The sequence below is a fragment of the Myotis lucifugus genome, unplaced genomic scaffold (genome assembly GCF_000147115.1).
Source record: "Myotis lucifugus unplaced genomic scaffold, Myoluc2.0 scaffold_145, whole genome shotgun sequence".
NCBI lineage: Eukaryota > Metazoa > Chordata > Mammalia > Chiroptera > Vespertilionidae > Myotis > Myotis lucifugus.
Genome location: NW_005871193.1, coordinates 1,259,967 through 1,278,566, shown reverse-complemented (window position 1 = coordinate 1,278,566; position 18,600 = coordinate 1,259,967). Strand labels below are relative to the sequence as shown.

Below are 18,600 nucleotides of genomic sequence, written 5' to 3'. Positions count from 1 at the left end.
CTTTCTAGAGGATGAGAAAGGGAATCAACATTCCTGTCCCAGCATGAGCTCCTGATGGGCCCTTTGGGAGAGGGTGGTGGGACGTGGCATCGTGTTCCTGATCAGGGTCTGGATTCTGCTTTGGTGCCTCCATGAGCACTGACGATACCCCTTCACGGGGTCAGCCATCCGGTGGTGGGGGTGGTGGGGGAAGAAGCAGTGGGAGCCCATAGGCATGATGCTCTCTCCACCAGACCTTCATTGACATTTGCAAAAACCTCCCCCACACCAACATCGCCTCGCTCATCTTCGCCCTCATTAGTGGTGCCTTCCTGGTGCTGGTGAAGGAGCTCAACGCTCGCTACATGCACAAGATCCGCTTCCCCATCCCCACAGAGATGATTGTGGTAAGACCGCACCCGGGGCTGGGCGTGGAGGGCCAGATCAGAGAGGCTATGAGAAGGGACATCCAGTTCCAGCCAGGGCCAGGGCGCCCCTACCCAGCCTCATCCCCTTCCACTGTCAGCCAGTAGAGCAAGAAGTCAGAAGTGAATCCCTTCCATCCCCCCGAATATGGCCCCACTCTTCCTGTTCCTTGGGGGTCTTCCCCCTCAGAGGCAGGCAAGTGAGATTCGGGTTCCCCAAGAGAAAAGGGAGGCTAGAGAGAAACGCTTGCACTGACCCCAACTTCAAACCAACCCCCATTCTCCACTTTGGGATTTGCAGGTGGTGGTGGCAACAGCTATCTCTGGGGGCTGTAAGATGCCCCAAAAGTATCACATGCAGATCGTGGGGGAGATCCAACATGGGTGAGTCCAGGGGGCTGGAAAGCCTGACGCCAACCCCACAGCACTCCCCACCAAGGCCTGGGCTCAGAGGCTGAGCTGAGACGAACTCTATGAAATGCGTTCTAAACCCTATGACACCGCCCAGCAATGGATCACGACTATTACTTATTGTGGAGAAGAGCCACACAAGGGGCCAATGCTGGCTGTTTTATGAACGGCGAGTCTTAACTGGCACACTCACCCCGGAAGTCTCATTCAATGGGGCTATTAAAGCAATGCCTCTCTGATCAGCCCTTATCCGGCCCTTCACCCTGTTCTAATGCATTGACTCTTTTTATCCATGTGGACAGGAAGCTATTGGGATGAACCAGATTCATTAAGCATCCACTCTGTGCCGGGCAGCCAGCTGGGCCCTGGGAGGGGCCGTTCAGTGCTGGGCTGCCCAGCTGCCGCAGGTGGGGTGGGGGACGCTCACGACACGGGGGGCTGGTGAGAGTAAAGAGTCCAGAATCTGGGTGTGAACAAACGAGGCCCTGCCAAGTACTGGCTCTGAGACCTTGGACAAGCCAGGTCCTCTAAGCCCCGGATTCCTACTTTGTCAACGGGAGTGATGGCCCTACAGCGTTGTACTGAGGACTCAGACTGAAAGGGTGACCACATGAGACCCTGGCACACAGCGGGGCCCTGCTGCTCCCTGCGAGCTGCTGAAGGACTCGGTGCCCTCCCTCTCCTCACACCCTTGGGCCCTGCCTCCCCTCTGGCTCCTTGGCAGGTTCCCTACTCCTGTGTTGCCTGTGGTTTCACAGTGGAAGGACATGGTTGGCACAGCCTTCTCCCTGGCCATCGTGGGCTACGTCATCAACCTGGCTATGGGTCGGACCCTGGCTAGCAAGCACGGCTATGACGTGGATTCTAACCAGGTAGGTCCTGCTACCCCCAGTAGGACTGAACAGGACGGGCCGGGGCCCACATACCTTGGGGCTCTGGACCGAGGTGAGGGAAGCTGCCTGCCAGTGGGGAGAGGGTATGACCCCAAGAGCTGACCTCTGCTTAATTGGGTGTGTATGGCTTTATAGTCGTAGGTCATGACTGAGGCCCAAGATCCAGCTTGCGTGGCCGACTCGGTGTGGTCCGCACCCTGCCACCCCATGCCCGCACCTCCAGCCCCTAATCCTGCCCTTGTCCCACAGGAGATGATTGCCCTGGGCTGCAGCAACTTCTTTGGCTCCTTCTTTAAAATCCATGTCATTTGCTGTGCTCTCTCCGTCACTCTGGCTGTGGATGGAGCTGGAGGAAAATCCCAGGTGAGCGCTGTGCCAGGGGAGGAGGATGGGGAACCGAACAGTTGCCCCAGAGAATCCCAGAAACCTGCAAGCCGGGCCAGCAGCTTCTCCCGCCTTCCTCTCCCTTCCCTAGTCCCCACTCCACCAAAGGCATCTATGGGAAACAAATCAGAAGCAATGCTCCCTATTCCCAACTCTTTCTCTGAATAGGTGGCAAGCCTGTGTGTGTCTCTGGTGGTGATGATCACCATGCTGGTCCTGGGGTCCTATCTGTACCCTCTCCCCAAGGTAAGAGCCCAGCAGGAGAGCAGAGGCCAGTAAGACTCCAGTCAGAGCAGCCCCTCAGGGCCATGCGGCAGATTACAAAGTGCTGTCATTGTCGGACTTCGGCCTAATCGCAACCTGTGCAGTAGACAACACAGGTTTACTCTCCCCAGTTTACAGGTGAGGGAAACAGGCTGAGAGAGTCTACGTGATGTGGTACAGCTCACAAGTTCAGGGCTGGTCCCAGACTCCAGCCTCCAGACCTCAGGATTGAGTCCCTAGTCTGTTGACAAGTACCCATGAGCCCCAGCGTAGGAAGGCTCTAGGCATGGGCCAGTGATGGCGAACCTTTTGAGCTCGGCGTGTCAGCATTTTGAAAAACCCTAACTTAACTCTGGTGCCGTGTCACATATAGAAATTTTTTGATATTTGCAACCATAATAAAACAAAGACTTATATTTTTGATATTTATTTTATATATTTAAATGCCATTTAACAAAGAAAAATCAACCAAAAAAATGAGTTCGCGTGTCACCTCTGACATGCGTGTCATAGGTTCGCCATCACTGGCATGGGCCATGGGTGTGAGAGAAGAGAGGAAGGGGGAAGAGGGGGCCAGGATGGGCCCCATGCCTCTAGCTCCTGTGCTCTCCAATCCTAAGCCTGAGTGCTGAGATTTTGGGGCTCTGTGTGTTCTGAACTCCAGTTCTGTCCTGCCAGGCTCCAGGGTCAGGGGTGTTTGTAGGAAGGGCAGGAAGAAGGGGACACCCCAGTGACAGGAACCATGTTCTGCTTCCCTAGGCTGTGCTGGGAGCCCTGATAGCTGTCAACCTCAAGAACTCCCTCAAGCAACTCGCCGACCCCTACTACCTGTGGAGGAAAAGCAAGCTAGACTGTGTAGGTACTTGGTGGCCTCTGTGTACCTGTCTGAGTCCTGTCCCCTTCTCCAACCTCACAACCCTGTCCCTTCTCCTGTGAATGATCCCTCTGGTTAGCTGCTCCGTAACTGACATCGCCAGGTGCTATGAACTCAGGTTTTAGAGAGATACCCTGTGCTGAAATCCTAACTCAGATGTTCACAGGCTCTGTAGTCAATAGCAAGTCTCTTAACCTCTCTGTGTCTCAACTTCCTCGTCTGTGAAATGGATATTTTATACTCTCCCCCTCCCAGGGTTGCTTAGGAGGAAGAAATCAGACAATACAAGAAGGGGGCACATTGTCCAAACCCGTGGTCGGCAAACTGCGGCTCGCGAGCCACATGCGGCTCTTTGGCCCCTTGAGTGTGGCTCTTCCTAAGCCTTAGGAGTACCCTAATTAAGCTAATAACAATGTACCTACCTATATAGTTTAAGTTTAAAAAATTTGGCTCTCAAAAGAAATTTCAATCGTTGTACTGTTGATATTTGGCTCTGTTGACTAATGAGTTTGCCAACCACTGGTCCAAACTGTATCTGTACTCAATAAAACTTAGCTATTATTATTTTTTTGATTCGTAGTTCCAAAAAAAGCAAAAGAAGTCATTTAAAAAAAAACAAACCCTAGAACATAAAGCCAGCAGAGCAGGGCTTTAAGCAAGTTACCAGACTTCTCTGGACTTCTGTTTCCTCATCCGTGTGGGGGTGACAGTCAAGGCTGCGTCACACACTGGCTCTGAAGATTAAATGAGATCACGGTGGGAAAGCACCGTGTAGCCATAGAACTCTACAAACCTGACTCACGTTATAGTTAGTCACGTTCTCCACTGGACAGTAGGAAGGAGGCGACCACGTATTGGCGACACTGTGCTATCCCCACTTGAGCCCCACCGTAACCTACGAGAGAGGACTTACTAATCTCCTTCTGAGAGGATGAAACCACGGCTCAGAGAGGTTAAGTAACTCGTCCAAGGCCACAGAGGTAGTAAGTGGTGGAGTCAGGATTGGAACTCCAAGTGCTGGACTCCAAACCTCTGGGCTGGGCTGTCTCCTATGGGAGCCAGAGAAGTGAGTGATCCACCTGGCTCCCGTAGTGGACGGGTGAGTGAGTGAGTGAGTGAGTGGTGAGGAAAGGAGAGAATTGATGTCCCAATTCCCAGCCCACAGATTTGCTTTGACTCCATCCCAGCAATCCCTGGCTACGGCAATTAATCCCGAATATTCATAGTGCTTTGGGTTTCCATCTGTTCCTCACAATTCTCTATGGAATTGGGTAGATTTCTTTTCTTTTGAGCTATTTGGGGGACTCTAAAGGAGCATAGGGGCTAACAATCAAAACTGAATCCAATTCTGCCCGCCACCCACCAGGCCCCCAGGCCATCAGGCCAGGAAGCCTCTCTAAGCCCGTGTTGGGCATTCACAGCTTACTGGGAGGTGGAGAAAGGGTACTCATGCCTCTCGATCACCCAGTGGGTGCCCATCACTAGGCTGGGACCTCTATGTTTCTTTTTTTTTTTTTAATATATTTTATTGATTTTTTACAGAGAGAAAGGGAGAGAGATGGAGAGTTAGAAACATCGATCAGCTGCCTCCTGCACATCTCCCACTGGGGATGTGCCCGCAACCCAGGTACATGCCCTTGACCGGAATGGAACCCGGGACCTTTCAGTCCACAGGCCGACGCTCTATCCACTGAGCCAAACCGGTTTCGGCATCCTCTATGTTTCTTAACTCGTTAATCCTTTCATGAAGCAGGTACTATTGTTCCCCCTTTGTGGATTAGGCATCTCAGGCTCACATAGCTAGACGTAGGAGAACGGAACTTGGAACTCAGGACCGACCCAAGACTCTTGCTCTTATCATTATGCCCTCAAAGACCTGGGTGTGCTGGGCTTATCTATTAAAAACAAGACAAGACCAGGGGGCCACACTCAATCTGAGAGAAAGGGACAAATGTAACCAAAACATAAAACAGTGCAAAACTGGCATGAAAGTGGAAGGGTGGCTCTGGGTTGTGCTGGCAGAGAATGACCTCGGCAAATCCAGGAAGACTTCCTGAAAGAGGCAGTTTTCTTCCCAGGTCTGCTTTCATATCTCTTTCCTCACAGTGCGTCTGGGTGGTGAGCTTCCTCTCCTCCTTCTTCTTGAGCCTGCCTTACGGCGTGGCAGTGGGTGTCGCCTTCTCCGTCCTGGTTGTGGTCTTCCAGACCCAGTTGTAAGTAACAGCCCCTCCCCAAGACACCACGGGGGTTGAAGGGAGGACCCCGAGCCAGCCTGCCAAGGGCTCCCATGCCGAGGCCTGGCCCAGTCCACCAAACCCTGCTGCCTTCTGGGCCTGGCACAGGAGCTGCTGCCAGGCCTGAGGAGAGCCCAACCCAGGCAGGACTGTGGGCACAGGTTGGGCTGCCTGACTTCCCATATCCTGGAAACCCCAGAGGAAGCCATCATGGTCTTGGAGGGTTGGGGGCTGGAGAAAGTAGGGGAAGAGCAGGTGGGTAAGACTCAGTGTCCTTCCAAAGGCACTGCCAGACACCAGACCACATGGGGCTTCACCCAGAGGAATATGAGGCCAGAGGACAGATGCCATGTCCTTCCTATAAAAAGATTAAATAGAACCTTCCAGGGTGTCCAGGCCAGGGTAAGAAGGATGCTAAATGTTAGGGAAACCCTGCCTTCTTCTCTTGAGAACTCAAGACCAGGAAGTGCCTTTAGGGCCACTTAAGCTTGTCACCGTGTGTACCGCCACCCCTTCTCTCCCACTAAGCCCCAGTCTGGGAGCTATGTCAAGGGCCTGTCATCCCTCTGGTTCTAGTTCAGCCACCAGACATGTGTCCCCAGTGCCAAAGGACAAACACAGCAAGCCCAGGGGTGCACAAGGGACCCTGCCCTGCCCCTGCCCCAGCCCCAGCCCCCAGCCCGTATCCCTCCAGGCCCATTCGCGGTTAGCATTCACTTACGTTTTTTTCTTCTTCATCCAGTCGAAATGGCTATGCTTTGGCCCAGGTCATGGACATGGACATTTATGTGAATCCCAAGACCTACAATAGGGTGTGTAATCCAAGCCTATGAACTTCCTCATTTGCCCTTCCCCGCCCTCCCCCCACCCCCAAATAAAAGAGGGATTTTTAAATAAAAAGTCAATAAAGACATTTCTGCTGCTTGAACTCAGTCTCCCTGTCACAGGTCCGGGAAATCCAGGGGATTAAGATCGTCACTTACTGCTCTCCTCTCTACTTTGCCAACTCAGAGATCTTCAGGCAAAAAGTCATTGCCAAGGTAAGTCTCAGTCCCTTGGTGACCAGAGAGGCTGGGCAGAGAGTGACCCGAAGGTGGAAGAAAGGGGGCTGGGAGCCAAGGACGGGCCTCCTTCAAAGAGGCGAGAGGTCAAGCCTGCTGTTGACTCTTTCCCTACAGACAGGTGTGGACCCCCAGAAAGTATTGCTGGCCAAGCAAAAATACCTCAAGAAGCAGGAGAGGGGGAGAGCGATGCCCACACAGCAGAGGAAGTCTCTATTTATGAAAACCAAGGTGAGCTGAGGCCAGGGACAGCCATGCTCTCTCCTGCCTTCTCGGATCTTGCACCCTGGTACCCCTCCCCGCAGCACCCTTCCAGGCAAAGACAAAAGTCTCTGTGGACATTGCTTGGTGGCCATTGACCATTCTTATCCGTGGGTGAGGGGAGACCAGCTCCCATGTCCCCCCATTCTCTGTCTAAGATAGGGTATGACCCATGGACTTATGAACAACCCTGGGGCGGGGGGAGCAGCAGTGAATTTCCTGGGGTTCCCAGCCAACCCAGAGCAGCACGGTGGAGATGGGTGTGGGAGTTACAGGCAGAAACAGGCCGGCACGGGAAAATGCAAAAAAGAGCTCAGTTATTCCCAAAGGGCGCCCTCCCAGAATAAAGTAGGCAGTGGCTTCGGTGCCTCCCTTGGAAGGATCCTCCAACTCTGTCTGTGAGAGACCAAGCTGCAGGCCCTGCCCAAGGAAGGGGTTTGGGGAGATGCCTTTCCCATGAGGATTTCGGGGTTTGTGTTCACCAGGATCAAGCTCAGTGACTCTCCTTCACCCGCAGGCTCCCTGGCCCTGCTTGAGCCACACCAAAGTCTGGTTCAGTTTGCTGATCTCCCACCCCCTCCCCAGACTGTCTCCCTGCAGGAACTCCAGCAGGACTTTGAGAACCCCGCCCCAACCGACCCCAACAACAACCAGACGCCTGCGAATGGCGCCGGGGGCGGCGTGTCCTACATCACTTTCAGCCCTGACAGCCCCCCAGCTTCCCACTGCGAGCCGCCGGCCCCGGCCGAGACCCCCCGTGAGCCCATTGACATGCTGGCCAGCGTCCCGCCCTTCGTCACCTTCCACACCCTCATCCTCGACATGAGTGGGGTCAGCTTTGTGGACTTAATGGGCATCAAAGCCTTGGCCAAGGTGAGGCCCTTGTGCAGAGGGAGCACCGGGCACCCCCCATGCACACCCTTACTCCTGCTCTCCCACTCTCCCTTTGCTTGGAGCGTTCTTTCTGACAAGCTGAGGGAGGATACATACCAATAGGAGTGAAGGTCCCGAAGGACCCCTTTCTCCCAGATGTGACCAGGCCAAGGGGCTCTGTGCAGAGCAGGCCCAGACAGCCCAAGACAATGAATGAGTGGCTGGAGAGGGAGACCAGAGGTCCAGGCCCCCCTGTCGCACCCTCCCACAGCACCCCTCTCTAGCAGAGGCCATCGCAAGCTCCCTCTCAGGCCACAGGAACCCACCCCAGGGTCCTCTGAGTGGAGTCCAGCTTGGCCCTGGTTCATGGTCTGCTGCTCCTTCCCACACTCACCCACACACTCCAGCATCAGCCAGTCCCGGCCAGCTGAGGAGGGAAGAAACAATATCAGTGCCCCACATCCTTGGGCCAAACAGGCAGCCCACAGGGCACCTTGAAGAAATGTATTCACCTGACAGCTTTTCAGCGACCACCTCCAAGGGCTGAGTCAGCCAACCTCAGAGCTGGCGCAGGTCCAAGAGAACAGAGTATAAGGGCTGACATCACCCCTGGCCAGGTACCCCGAAAGCTCGTCCCCAGCTAGGGGCTCGGCCTGCTTCCCTGGCCTGGACCTGAAGTCCAGGTGGGCCTTGGCTGCAGCCCTCGCCTCCCCAGGCCTTGGGTCTCCCTTGCAGCTTCTGCCTGAAGCCACAACGTGGGGAAAGAGGTGGAGTCTGGGAATCTAAGCTACTGAAAGGGAAGCTCTGGCCCCATCAGAAGGGGCCCTGGTGACTTTAAGTGCCCGCCTCCTTGGCAAAGCCCCACTTCCTCCCTGCTTTTCAGAGAAGCCTCGAGCCAACACTCCAGCGAGAAGTGGTGTGCTTTGCTGCTATTTTTATCTGTGGCTGCGGGGCTCTCAGGATTGCTTATTTGTTTGCCTTCCCCTCTGAAATGGGTTCTGTGAATCACTTTGGAGACCCACTCAGAACATTCCTTTCCTTTTGCCCCCCCTTACCCCGATGCTTCTAGCTGAGCTCCACCTATGGGAAGATCGGTGTGAAGGTCTTCTTGGTGAACATTCATGGTAAGAGAAGACATTTAGGAGGTTGAAAGACTGGCGAGGGGGTGAGGTGGGAACAGGTTGGAGGGATGCTGAACAAGGAAGGGGGTGGAAATGAGAGCACCCATGTGGTCCCCCAAACTACTGCCTGCTCATGAGAGCTTCAGACACAAGTCAGAGGAGACTGTGGCCAGATTGTGTAAACATCCCAGGAATCTCAATAGCAGAGTGGGAGATCGTGGAGTTAAGAAAAGATAACTAGGATTCTAATTTCCCCACCACTAATTTGCCATGTATCCTTGGCCAAGTCACTTTATCTGTCTAGGGATCAATTGTCACCTGTCTATATATATAAAAGCCTAAGCAACCGAACTATGATGCGCGCTGACCACCAGGGGGCAGATGCTCAACACAAGAGCTGCTCCCTGGTGGTCAGTATGCTCCCACAGCCAACCTCCCGTGGCCCCTCCCCCTGGCCGGCCAACCTCCCACAGCCCTGATTGGCAATCGCCGGCCAGGCTGAGGGACCCCACCCGTGCACAAATTCGTACACTGGACCTCTAGTGTAAAATAAGGAGGTTGACTAGATGAATTTGGGGTTCTTCTCTAATCCTGAAAGTCCAGGAATAATAAATCAAACATATATCATTACTACTCAGGGGATGCAGATATGCAGTTTTCTATGCATGCAACCTCCAAAGGGCACATATACACAGCCAGAGGGCATGTCCACACAGCAGTGGACTGTCACATTGTTAGCACACCCTCGGAGTGCAGGGACATGAACACACAGCACGCACACACAGACACGCAAGAGCATGTGAAGGGACACCTACTCGCTCACTCCGCTTCCCACCGAGGGTCAGAGCCCTTCCAGGGGGCCTGTCCACCTTCAGAACCGGCCTGAGCATGTCCCAGCTCTGGGAGAGGGAGGCTGCGATGGCAATGATGTGCTGGGCACGTGCTCCAGAGTTAGAGCCAGAGGTTCCTGCCGCCTCACTGACACTCCTCAGGAAATCAGCTCTAAGGCCCGGTAGGAGTAGGAGCTGGAGCTCCGCCACACGCGGAAGTTTCGGGAAAGTCCTGGGTCAGCAGGAGGAAGGAAGGGCCCTCAGGAGACAGAACCGGCAGCAGCCTCCTCATGAACTATTTTCGCCTCTCCCTCTCCGATGGCCACAAAGTACCGACTCCCTGAATCAAACTGCTTCCTTCTGCCCTGGGTTGAAGGTTCAGCATCCTCAAGCTCACGTTGCCCTCTGCTGTCCTGAACTGATATTGCAAGGTCATTGCCACAGCCCTCGGAGGCCCAGAGAGCGACCTTCAGGCCTCTCTCTCCTATCCTCTCACCAATCTCCTCACCCCCAGCTCCAATCCACAATGACCGTTATCGTTCTGAAGGTGGTCTTTTCCTCTCTCCAGCTCAGGTGTACAATGACATTAGCCATGGAGGCGTCTTTGAAGATGGGTGTCTAGACCGCAACCACGTCTTTCCCAGCATACACGACGCAGTCCTCTTTGCCCAGGCAAATGCCAGAGAAGTGGCCCCAGGACGTGACTTCCAAGGGGTAAGGTCCGGACATCTGAGGGATCCTAGGCCCCAGGACACTGAAATGGCAGGACCAGGGGGGCATTAGAAAGAGCTCAGGAGAAGTTGGGTGCTCCAAAACCAATTCCGAATCTGTTTCCTTACCTGTAGAATGGACACCCAAAACTAACATTACCTACCTCAGAGGCCTTTTCTTTTGTTTTTGCTTTAGGAATAACTGATAATAACATCTTTTACGTCACTTGAAAGTGTTTGTATATTGTAAATCTTTTATTAATATTAATGTTCGGCCCCGGCCAGGTGGCTTCGTTGGTTGAGTGTTGTCCCATGAACCGAGAGGTCGCCGGTTGGATTCCTGGTTAGGGTATGTGCCCAGGTTGTGGGCTTGATCCCAGTAGGAGGCGAGCAGGAGACAGCTGATTGGTGTTTCTGATCATTGTTTCTCTCCCTCTCCCTACCTCTCTCTCTAAAAAAAAACACAACAAAAACATATTTAAAATATTAATATTCAGATAAGAACAAAACCCAAAAAAAAGAAAGATGAAAAAAAACTTAGAGCCCGTTCACACAAACACCAAATTCGGCTATGTCCCATGTTCTGGCATGGCTCACCCCTCCTCCTCCTTCTGCTAGAAGAGATTTGGGGGAGGGAAGGGAGTAAGCCTGCCTGTTTTAATTTAACAGAGCTTGCAGATTTCAGGCTGGTGATGAAGGAAGAAACTGGATTTGAGTTTTATCTCAGTTTCTTGACATTTAATTTACTAGCTCAGTAGTGGTATGTAAATGAGCTAAAAATAACACTGTAGAATTCCAAAAAAGCTGGGGAGGCAGAAAAAGCCCACCCCACTGGGGTCCCTGCCCAGGCCTTCTCTGCAACCCCCACCTCCCAGAGTCCCCTCCCAGCTCAGCCCCTGTCCTTGGCCACCCAAGACTGTGTCCCAGCCCTCGTTAAAACTCGACCCTACCATCTGGGGGTCATAGGAAAGCCTTTTCTGGCCCCAGAGCAACAATGTGCTCTTTGCTGTAAGAAACTGATGAAGGTGAAGCCATCTGTCCTAGGGACTGAAAGGCTGCCCAGCAATACGCGAGACCTTGGCTCCTGCCCTCGACCCATAGACAGAAACTATGCAGCACAGTTAATGAACCTTGACCACGCAGAAAAAAGAGGAAGTTCCTTATCATTTGTTATTGTGCAAATAATGTCCAGTTATTACAGTTTATATATTTAAAATAATTTATATATGTAATATATTTACATATTCCAGAATATATTCATGTATATAAATCACACCACACCCTTTTCAACAGCATGGTGAGTAGAAAGCCAGCAAAGCGAGTTTGATGAGGAAACAGACGGAAATAGATTCCCTGAAGTCAGGCAGCTGGCCATTTGTCAGTGTAAGCGAAGTACACTTTCCCTGCCTTTAAAATGCCCCCAGAGGGCAGGCCCTGGTGTAGGCAGAACGGGGCTGTTTTGTGAACAGGTGAGGGAGGGGAGGAAAGGGGAGGAGAGCAGCTGTGCATCTGAGCACATGGTGCCACCGAAAGCCTGCCTTTTGCACCAAGTGTGTGGCTGTCATGGAGCTCACTGAACCAGGCTGTGTGGCTGTCATGGAGCTCACTCTGCACCAGGCTGTGCGGTTGTCATGGAGCTCACTGAACCAGGCTGTGTGGCTGTCATGGAGCTCACTGAACCAGGCTGTGTGGCTGTCATGGAGCTCACTCTGCACCAGGCTGTGTGGCTGTCATGGAGCTCACCCTGCACCAGGCTGTGTGGCTGTCATGGAGCTCACTCTGCACCAGGCTGTGTGGTTGTCATGGAGCTCACTCTGCACCAGGCTGTGTGGTTGCCATGGAGCTCACTCTGCACCAGGCTGTGTGGCTGTCATGGAGCTCACCCTGCACCAGGCTGTGTGGCTGTCATGGAGCTCACTGCACCAGGCTGTGTGGCTGTCATGGAGCTCACTCTGCACCAGGCTGTGTGGCTGTCATGGAGCTCACCCTGCACCAGGCTGTGTGGCTGTCATGGAGCTCACCCTGCACCAGGCTGTGTGACTCAGTCACAGAGCTCATTCTGTACTGCTTTTCCCCTCTAGGCTCCAGTGGACCCTGAGATCTCCTTATATGATTCGGAGGAGGAGAGCCCCAGCTACTGGGACTTAGAGCAGGTGAGCTAAGGGGCAGGGGGTAGGGCGGGCGGGGGAAGAAGGGGAAGGAAGGAGACCCTCTCAAATCCAAGGTGTTTAATGGGCCCTCTCACCTCCAGGCCAGAACAGTCATCTTGAAGTCAACAAAGTTTCTTTCTCATCTTTCTTTTAATAGCAGGTCTTAATTCTTCTCACTCCCTGAAAGGCATGCGGTGGGGGGGGGGAGGGGCGGGGGGCTGGACCTAGTCCTAGAGAACTAATAGCTATTCTTAACTCTCCAACACATCGCACACGTGGTCCTGGGCAAGCCACATAACAACACCAGGCCCCAGATTTTATCGTTGCAAAATAAGAAAAATGTGGGTAATACCTGTCCCCTCTACCTCACAAAATTAGCAGGGGCTTCATTTGTTCTTTCATTCATTCAACAGGTATTTATGGAGTGCTTGGTGCTTGCCTATACAGTTTCAGAGTGGGCATAAACAAAACGAAGACCCCTGTCCTTAGGAAACTTATATTCTGGGAGGGTCAGGTGAATTCTAAGGGTGCAGATGCTAGTGAGACCAATATTATTGCGTGTGGACAGGCCTTAAAAGCTAAGAGCTATGCAGATGGGAGGGGTTATCCCCATAGGGCCTTCTGGTCCTGAGGCCCTGAGTTAAAAGAAACAAGATAGAAATAGCACCTGACTTCATGCTTCTTCCCAGTCTTTGAGGGCTTGGATTCCGTTGCCCTCTGGGCACCCCTCTGGGAGTGCCGATGGCATGCAGGAGACATTGAGAAATGCAGCCAGAGCCAGGAAGGCTTGGCAGGCTGCTTTCCAGGTCCCTTGGAATCTCCAGCATGTTCCAAACTGTTGGGCAGGACCAAAATAGTTTATCAGCCAGAAAGCACTATAGAGCTTGTCTGATCTCAGCCCTCAGCCACCCTGAACCCAAGGGGTCTGTCTAACGCGGCTCCTCCACTCCCCTCTCCTCCCCGGCAGGAGATGTTCGGGAGCATGTTTCACGCAGAGACTCTGACCGCCCTGTGAGGCCCAGCAGTTCCCAGGCTGCCTCCCGAGCGCATGGCACCTGGGACTTCGTGAAGGATGAGCCTGGGACCACAGCAGATGGCAGGAGAGGACAGCACCTCCACCAGGACGTCGGCTCCTCTCTCTTCTCCTCCTCCTCCTCTCTCGTCACCCTGCCTCCCTCCTGGCATCTCTAGAGTGAGCCAGTCTCAGAAGCAGGGAAAGCTTCTGCTAACCCTCGTGATGCTGGCCAGCAAGCATCCTGTTTGCTCTCCATGGCGGCTGACCAGAGGCCCTGACTGCTGGACGTGAAGCATGAACCAAGAACAGAAGGGAAAGTGTGGGTGCTGACCTGGAGTGAAAGCTTCAGAAGTGTCCTTGGGCATGCATGGCTTGGTGTCACCTGGTGTCACCAAGCTGTCACAAGACACAGGAACAAAGTTGCTTAGGACTCTGTCCCTTGCCCCTTCCAGCTGCCCCAACTCTGTTCCTGGTAGCTCTGCTCCTCTGGGACCTTGTACTCCCCACAACCCAGGAATCTCTGTCTGGGTGATTGTACAGCCTCCTCCTCACCTCCAGGCTGCTGGGACTTCCAGGCTATTCAACATGTCAGACTCGAGCCTGGGGAGTAGCCAGAGCCCTCAAGGCCAGCAGAACTACCTCCCCAGGAGCAGTTCACCGAGGTAGCTGCCCCAGCTTCCTGAAACATTACCATTCCCCCTGCCCTCAGGGTTGCTCCCTTCCACTTGGTAGTAGGAACCCAAAAGAAAGAGGAGGATAGCTGGCAGAATCCTCTGGCAACCTACCAATAGGTACCAGTTATTCTGCACAAAAGCTTTTGGGGTTCCCTCTTTGTACCAGAGATGGGGGTGGAGTGTTAGTACCAACTTAGGGCAAACTAGTGGGACCTGAGTGAGCCTTGAAAGTGCCCCCTGACCTGACAGCCCATCAGGGAAATGCCTCCTCCACTTGGGAAATCTGACTTCTCCTTCTTCACTTGGCAAGAGCCAATGACTTTAACTCTTCCTTATCAACTTGGGGCCTGAATCCTCCAGCCAAGCAAGGGAGAATGCCCCCCAAAGACCAGCTACACCCCCCACCTAGGCACAGAACATGGAGAAGGGCTGACCCAGATTGGGTCTTCCTCCACAGGGGTTCCTTAACAAACTCAGGACCTGAAGCCACCTCCTTCTAGGAAAGATGAGAAGAGGGGTTAAGTTCTCTAGGAACATAAGGAGGTAACTGGAGGAACCCACTGTGACTTAAAAATAAATAGGTTTCATGAGCAAGTGTTTGGGGAAATTTCCATGGATGTGCACACAAAAAAACCTTTTGGCCTCTCCCCACTGCTTCTCCCAAGCTCCTTCAACTTAATGACCCCTGCTCAACAGGTTGGGCTGGCCCAGCCTAGAAAAATGTACCAATTCCTAACTTCAGCCTGACCTGCATTGTGTGTGTGTGTGTGTGTGTGTGTGTGTGTGTGTGTGTGTATGTTGAGTGAGCCAGTCAGCTAGCAAGTCTTCTTAGAGTTAAAGGAGTGGGTACTGACAAAGAGCCAACAGATTCTTGGCCTACAAGCATTGCTTCTGTGTGAATTATTATGCCATCTGGCTGCCAATGGAACTCAAAACTTGGAAGGCAGAAGACAATGTTATCTGGGATTCACCATGCCCAGCACTCAAAGTGCCAAATTCCAGGAAGACAAGACCTTAGCCAATGACAACTCACCCTCCCCTACTCCACCTCCTTCAGAGTCTAGCTTAGGCCTAGGAGGTGGAAAAAGAGTCTCAGGACATCCAAGTCAAGAGATCCCCTTTGAACCAAATGTTTCTCTCCTTGGGGACTTGATTAAGTCACCATTAACCACCAGGCCAGCCCCAGACTTAATGGGGATTATTGACACATGATGGCCTGGAGTTGGAGCTCATGGAGGGATTCCACAACATGTTCCATTGGAATTGGAAACACAGGGGGGTGGAGAAAGATATTATAGAAAACTTCATTTTTAGAATACTTTGGAAAGAACACAGATTCACATAGACCACTCCCTGGAAATGATCGAAGCAGGAAAGGAGGGCAAGGTGGTGAAATGATCCAGAATTTCAATACTTTCAAATATTCTTAGTGATACAGACCAGTGATGTTGTGGTTCCTGGGAAAGCCAGGATTCTTGAGACATTTGTGTAATTTATTTAATTTAAATGCCTTTCTCCTTTTGTTCATTTTGGTAATAAAGTGCTTTTGAAATGTGAATAAATGCGTGTATTTGAGTGGCTTTCCAGGGAAGATAAACAAGTCACCTCCCAGAAAAGCTGGCCTTGCTTTGTACTGTCCTGGGGGAAAGGAAGCAACAGGAGCTAAGAATTCAACATGAGTCTCTCAGTGCCTCTCCAGGTTCTGGTTTTCCACTCCCGGCAATGAATAAACTCCATGATCCAGCCGAAGAGCAGAGATTAGGGTAAGAAACTGGGCTAAGGAACCCACATACTCAGGACCTGTTCCCAGAGCCCACTCTGTGATTTCTGTGGCTGTCAGGGAAGTGAAAGCCCCATCATCTCTCTGTGCACCTTTCACATGCTAATTCTTCAACATTCTGTTCAAGGCCAACCCCATCATACTCAGCAAAGCTTTCAGGATCCTTGGTTTGGGGGAACACACATCTAGTCACAGCTTTTCCTCCCCAGTTTGTGATGAAATGCAAGGAGCATAACGCCATAGGACTCAACTGTGCAGAGTTAAGTTGGCTCCCAAGGTTGTCTGTTAACAATAGGAAATAAGAGGAGTCAGAAAAACAACAAAGGTGTGAAGGAGACAGAAATGAAGTGGAAAGAGATAGACTAGAGACAAGACAAAGCCCAAAGTAAGTACAAGAGGGGAATGAATACATATCAGAGTAGAAATAAATGACTAAAAATATAATACAAAAGATCAATGGAACCAGGAGCTGGTTCTTTGAAAAAAAAAAAATAAACAAGATTGACAAACCTTTAACCAGACTCATCAAGAAAAGAGAGAGATGATACAAATAATGAAATCAGAAATGAAATCGAGGAAGTAACAACAGACATCACAGAAAAACAAAGGACTTAAAAAGAATATTATGAGCAACTAAATGCCAACAAGTTGGACCACCTGGGCAAAATGGACAAATTGCTAGGAGTATCCAATCTTCCAAAACTGATTCAGGAAAAATCAGAAAACCTGGATAGATCTATTACAACTAATAAAATTGAATCAGTAATCAAAAAAAATCGCCCAGCAAACAAAAGTCCTGGACCAGATGGCTTCACAGGTGAATTTTACAAATATTCAAACTATTCCAAAAAATTCAAGAGGAGGGAACACTCCCAAGCTCATTTTAGGAGTCCATATCCTAATTCCAAAACTAGATAAAGACACTAAAAAGAAAGAATATTATAGGCCAATATCCCTGATGAAGATAGATGCAAAAATCCTCAACAAAATATTAGCAAACTGGATCCAGCAATACATTGAAAAAATCATACACCATGATCAAGTGGGATTTATTCTGGGGATGCAAGTTTGGTACAATATTCGCAAATCAATAAATGTGATAAGCAAAATGAAGGATAAAGTCACATGATCATACCAGTGGATGCAGAAAAAGAATTTGATAAAATCCAACATCCATTTATGATTTAAAAAAAAAAAACTCTCCTCAAAGTGGGAATAGAATGGTCATACTTCAACATAATAATGGCCATATATGACAAACCTACAGTCAATATCATACTCAATGGACAAAAATTAAAAGCATTTCCCTTAAAATCAGAAACAAGACAAGGATGTCTGTTTTACCACTCTTATTCAACATAGTACTGGAAGTCCCAACCACAGCAATTAGACAAGAAGAAAAAATAAAAGGCATCCAAATTGGAAAAGAGGAAGTAAAACTGTTATTATTCACAGATGTCATGATATTGTACATAGAAAATGCTAAAGACTCTACCAAAAAACTACTAGATCTAATAAATGAATTCAGTAAAGTAGCAGGATATTCAGAAATCGGTGGTATTGTTGTACACCAATAATGAACTATGACAGAGAAATTTAAAACACAATCCCATTTACTACTGCAACAAAAAATATAAGGTACCTAGGAATAAATTAAAACAAGGAGGTAGAAGACTCGAACTCAGAAAATTATAGGACACTGAAGAAAGAAATTAAGGAAGATATAAACAAATGTAAGTATATACCATGTTCATAGATTGGAATAATTAACATCATTAAAATGTCCATACTACCCAAAGCAATCTATAGAGTCAACACAATTCCTGTTAAAATACCAATGGCATATTTCACAGATCTAGAACAAATATTCCAAAAATTCATATGGAACCAAAAAAGATCCTAAATAACCTCAGCAATCTTGAGAAAGAAAAACAAAGTTGGAGGAATCATGATATCTGATATATACTACAAGGCCATTGTAATCAAAACAGCCTAGTACTGGCATAAGAACAGGCATATAGATCAATGGGATAGAACAGAGAACCCAGAAATAAACCCACGCCTTTATGATCAAGTAATATTTGACCAAGGAGGCAAGAGCATACAATGGCCTACAGACAGTCTCCTCGGAAGAAGATGAAGCAGAAAGAGCGGGAGCTGCGACTGCTCATGCTCGGCCTGGACAACGCTGGCAAAACAACTATCCTCAAGAAGTTCAATGGAGAAGACATTGACACCATCTCCCCGACCCTGGGCTTCAACATCAAGACCCTGGAGCACCAGGGATTCAAGCTGAACATCTGGGATGTTGGCGGCCAGAAGTCCCTGCGGTCCTACCGGCAGAACTGCTTTGAGAGCACTGACAGCCTCTCCTGGGTGGTAGACAGCACCGAGCGCCAGCGCATGCATCTGCCAGCGGGAGCTCCAGAGCCTTTTGGTGGAGGAGGCCTGGCTGGAGCCACCCTCCTCATCTTTGCTAACAAGCAGGACCTGCCTGGGGCACTATCTTCTAACACCATTCGCGAGGCCCTGGAGCTGGACTCCATCCGAAGCCACCACTGGTGCATCCAGGGCTGCAGCGCTGTCACAGGAGATAACCTGCTGCCCGGCATCATCTGGCTCCTAGAGGACATTTCCAGCCGCCTCTTCACAGCCGACTGA

The 18,600-nt window shown here is 50.8% G+C and overlaps 1 protein-coding gene and 1 pseudogene across 1 annotated transcript in view; both read left to right on the top strand.

The window, feature by feature from the left end:
* SLC26A9 (solute carrier family 26 member 9) overlaps positions 1–15,682 on the top strand; it is a 29,535-nt gene extending 13,853 nt beyond the window's left edge. The window contains exons 7-21 of the mRNA XM_006094843.3: positions 234–386; positions 706–788; positions 1,540–1,687; positions 1,958–2,071; positions 2,261–2,338; positions 3,116–3,211; positions 5,337–5,443; positions 6,207–6,276; positions 6,412–6,504; positions 6,643–6,756; positions 7,372–7,659; positions 8,729–8,783; positions 10,179–10,324; positions 12,402–12,473; positions 13,438–15,682. Coding sequence (XP_006094905.1) covers positions 234–386; positions 706–788; positions 1,540–1,687; positions 1,958–2,071; positions 2,261–2,338; positions 3,116–3,211; positions 5,337–5,443; positions 6,207–6,276; positions 6,412–6,504; positions 6,643–6,756; positions 7,372–7,659; positions 8,729–8,783; positions 10,179–10,324; positions 12,402–12,473; positions 13,438–13,485 — 1,665 coding nt within the window. The 3' untranslated portion in view covers positions 13,486–15,682. The remainder of the gene's footprint in view (positions 1–233; positions 387–705; positions 789–1,539; positions 1,688–1,957; positions 2,072–2,260; positions 2,339–3,115; positions 3,212–5,336; positions 5,444–6,206; positions 6,277–6,411; positions 6,505–6,642; positions 6,757–7,371; positions 7,660–8,728; positions 8,784–10,178; positions 10,325–12,401; positions 12,474–13,437) is intronic.
* Positions 15,683–18,074: 2,392 nt separating this feature from the next.
* Positions 18,075–18,600, top strand: LOC102441224 (annotated as a pseudogene).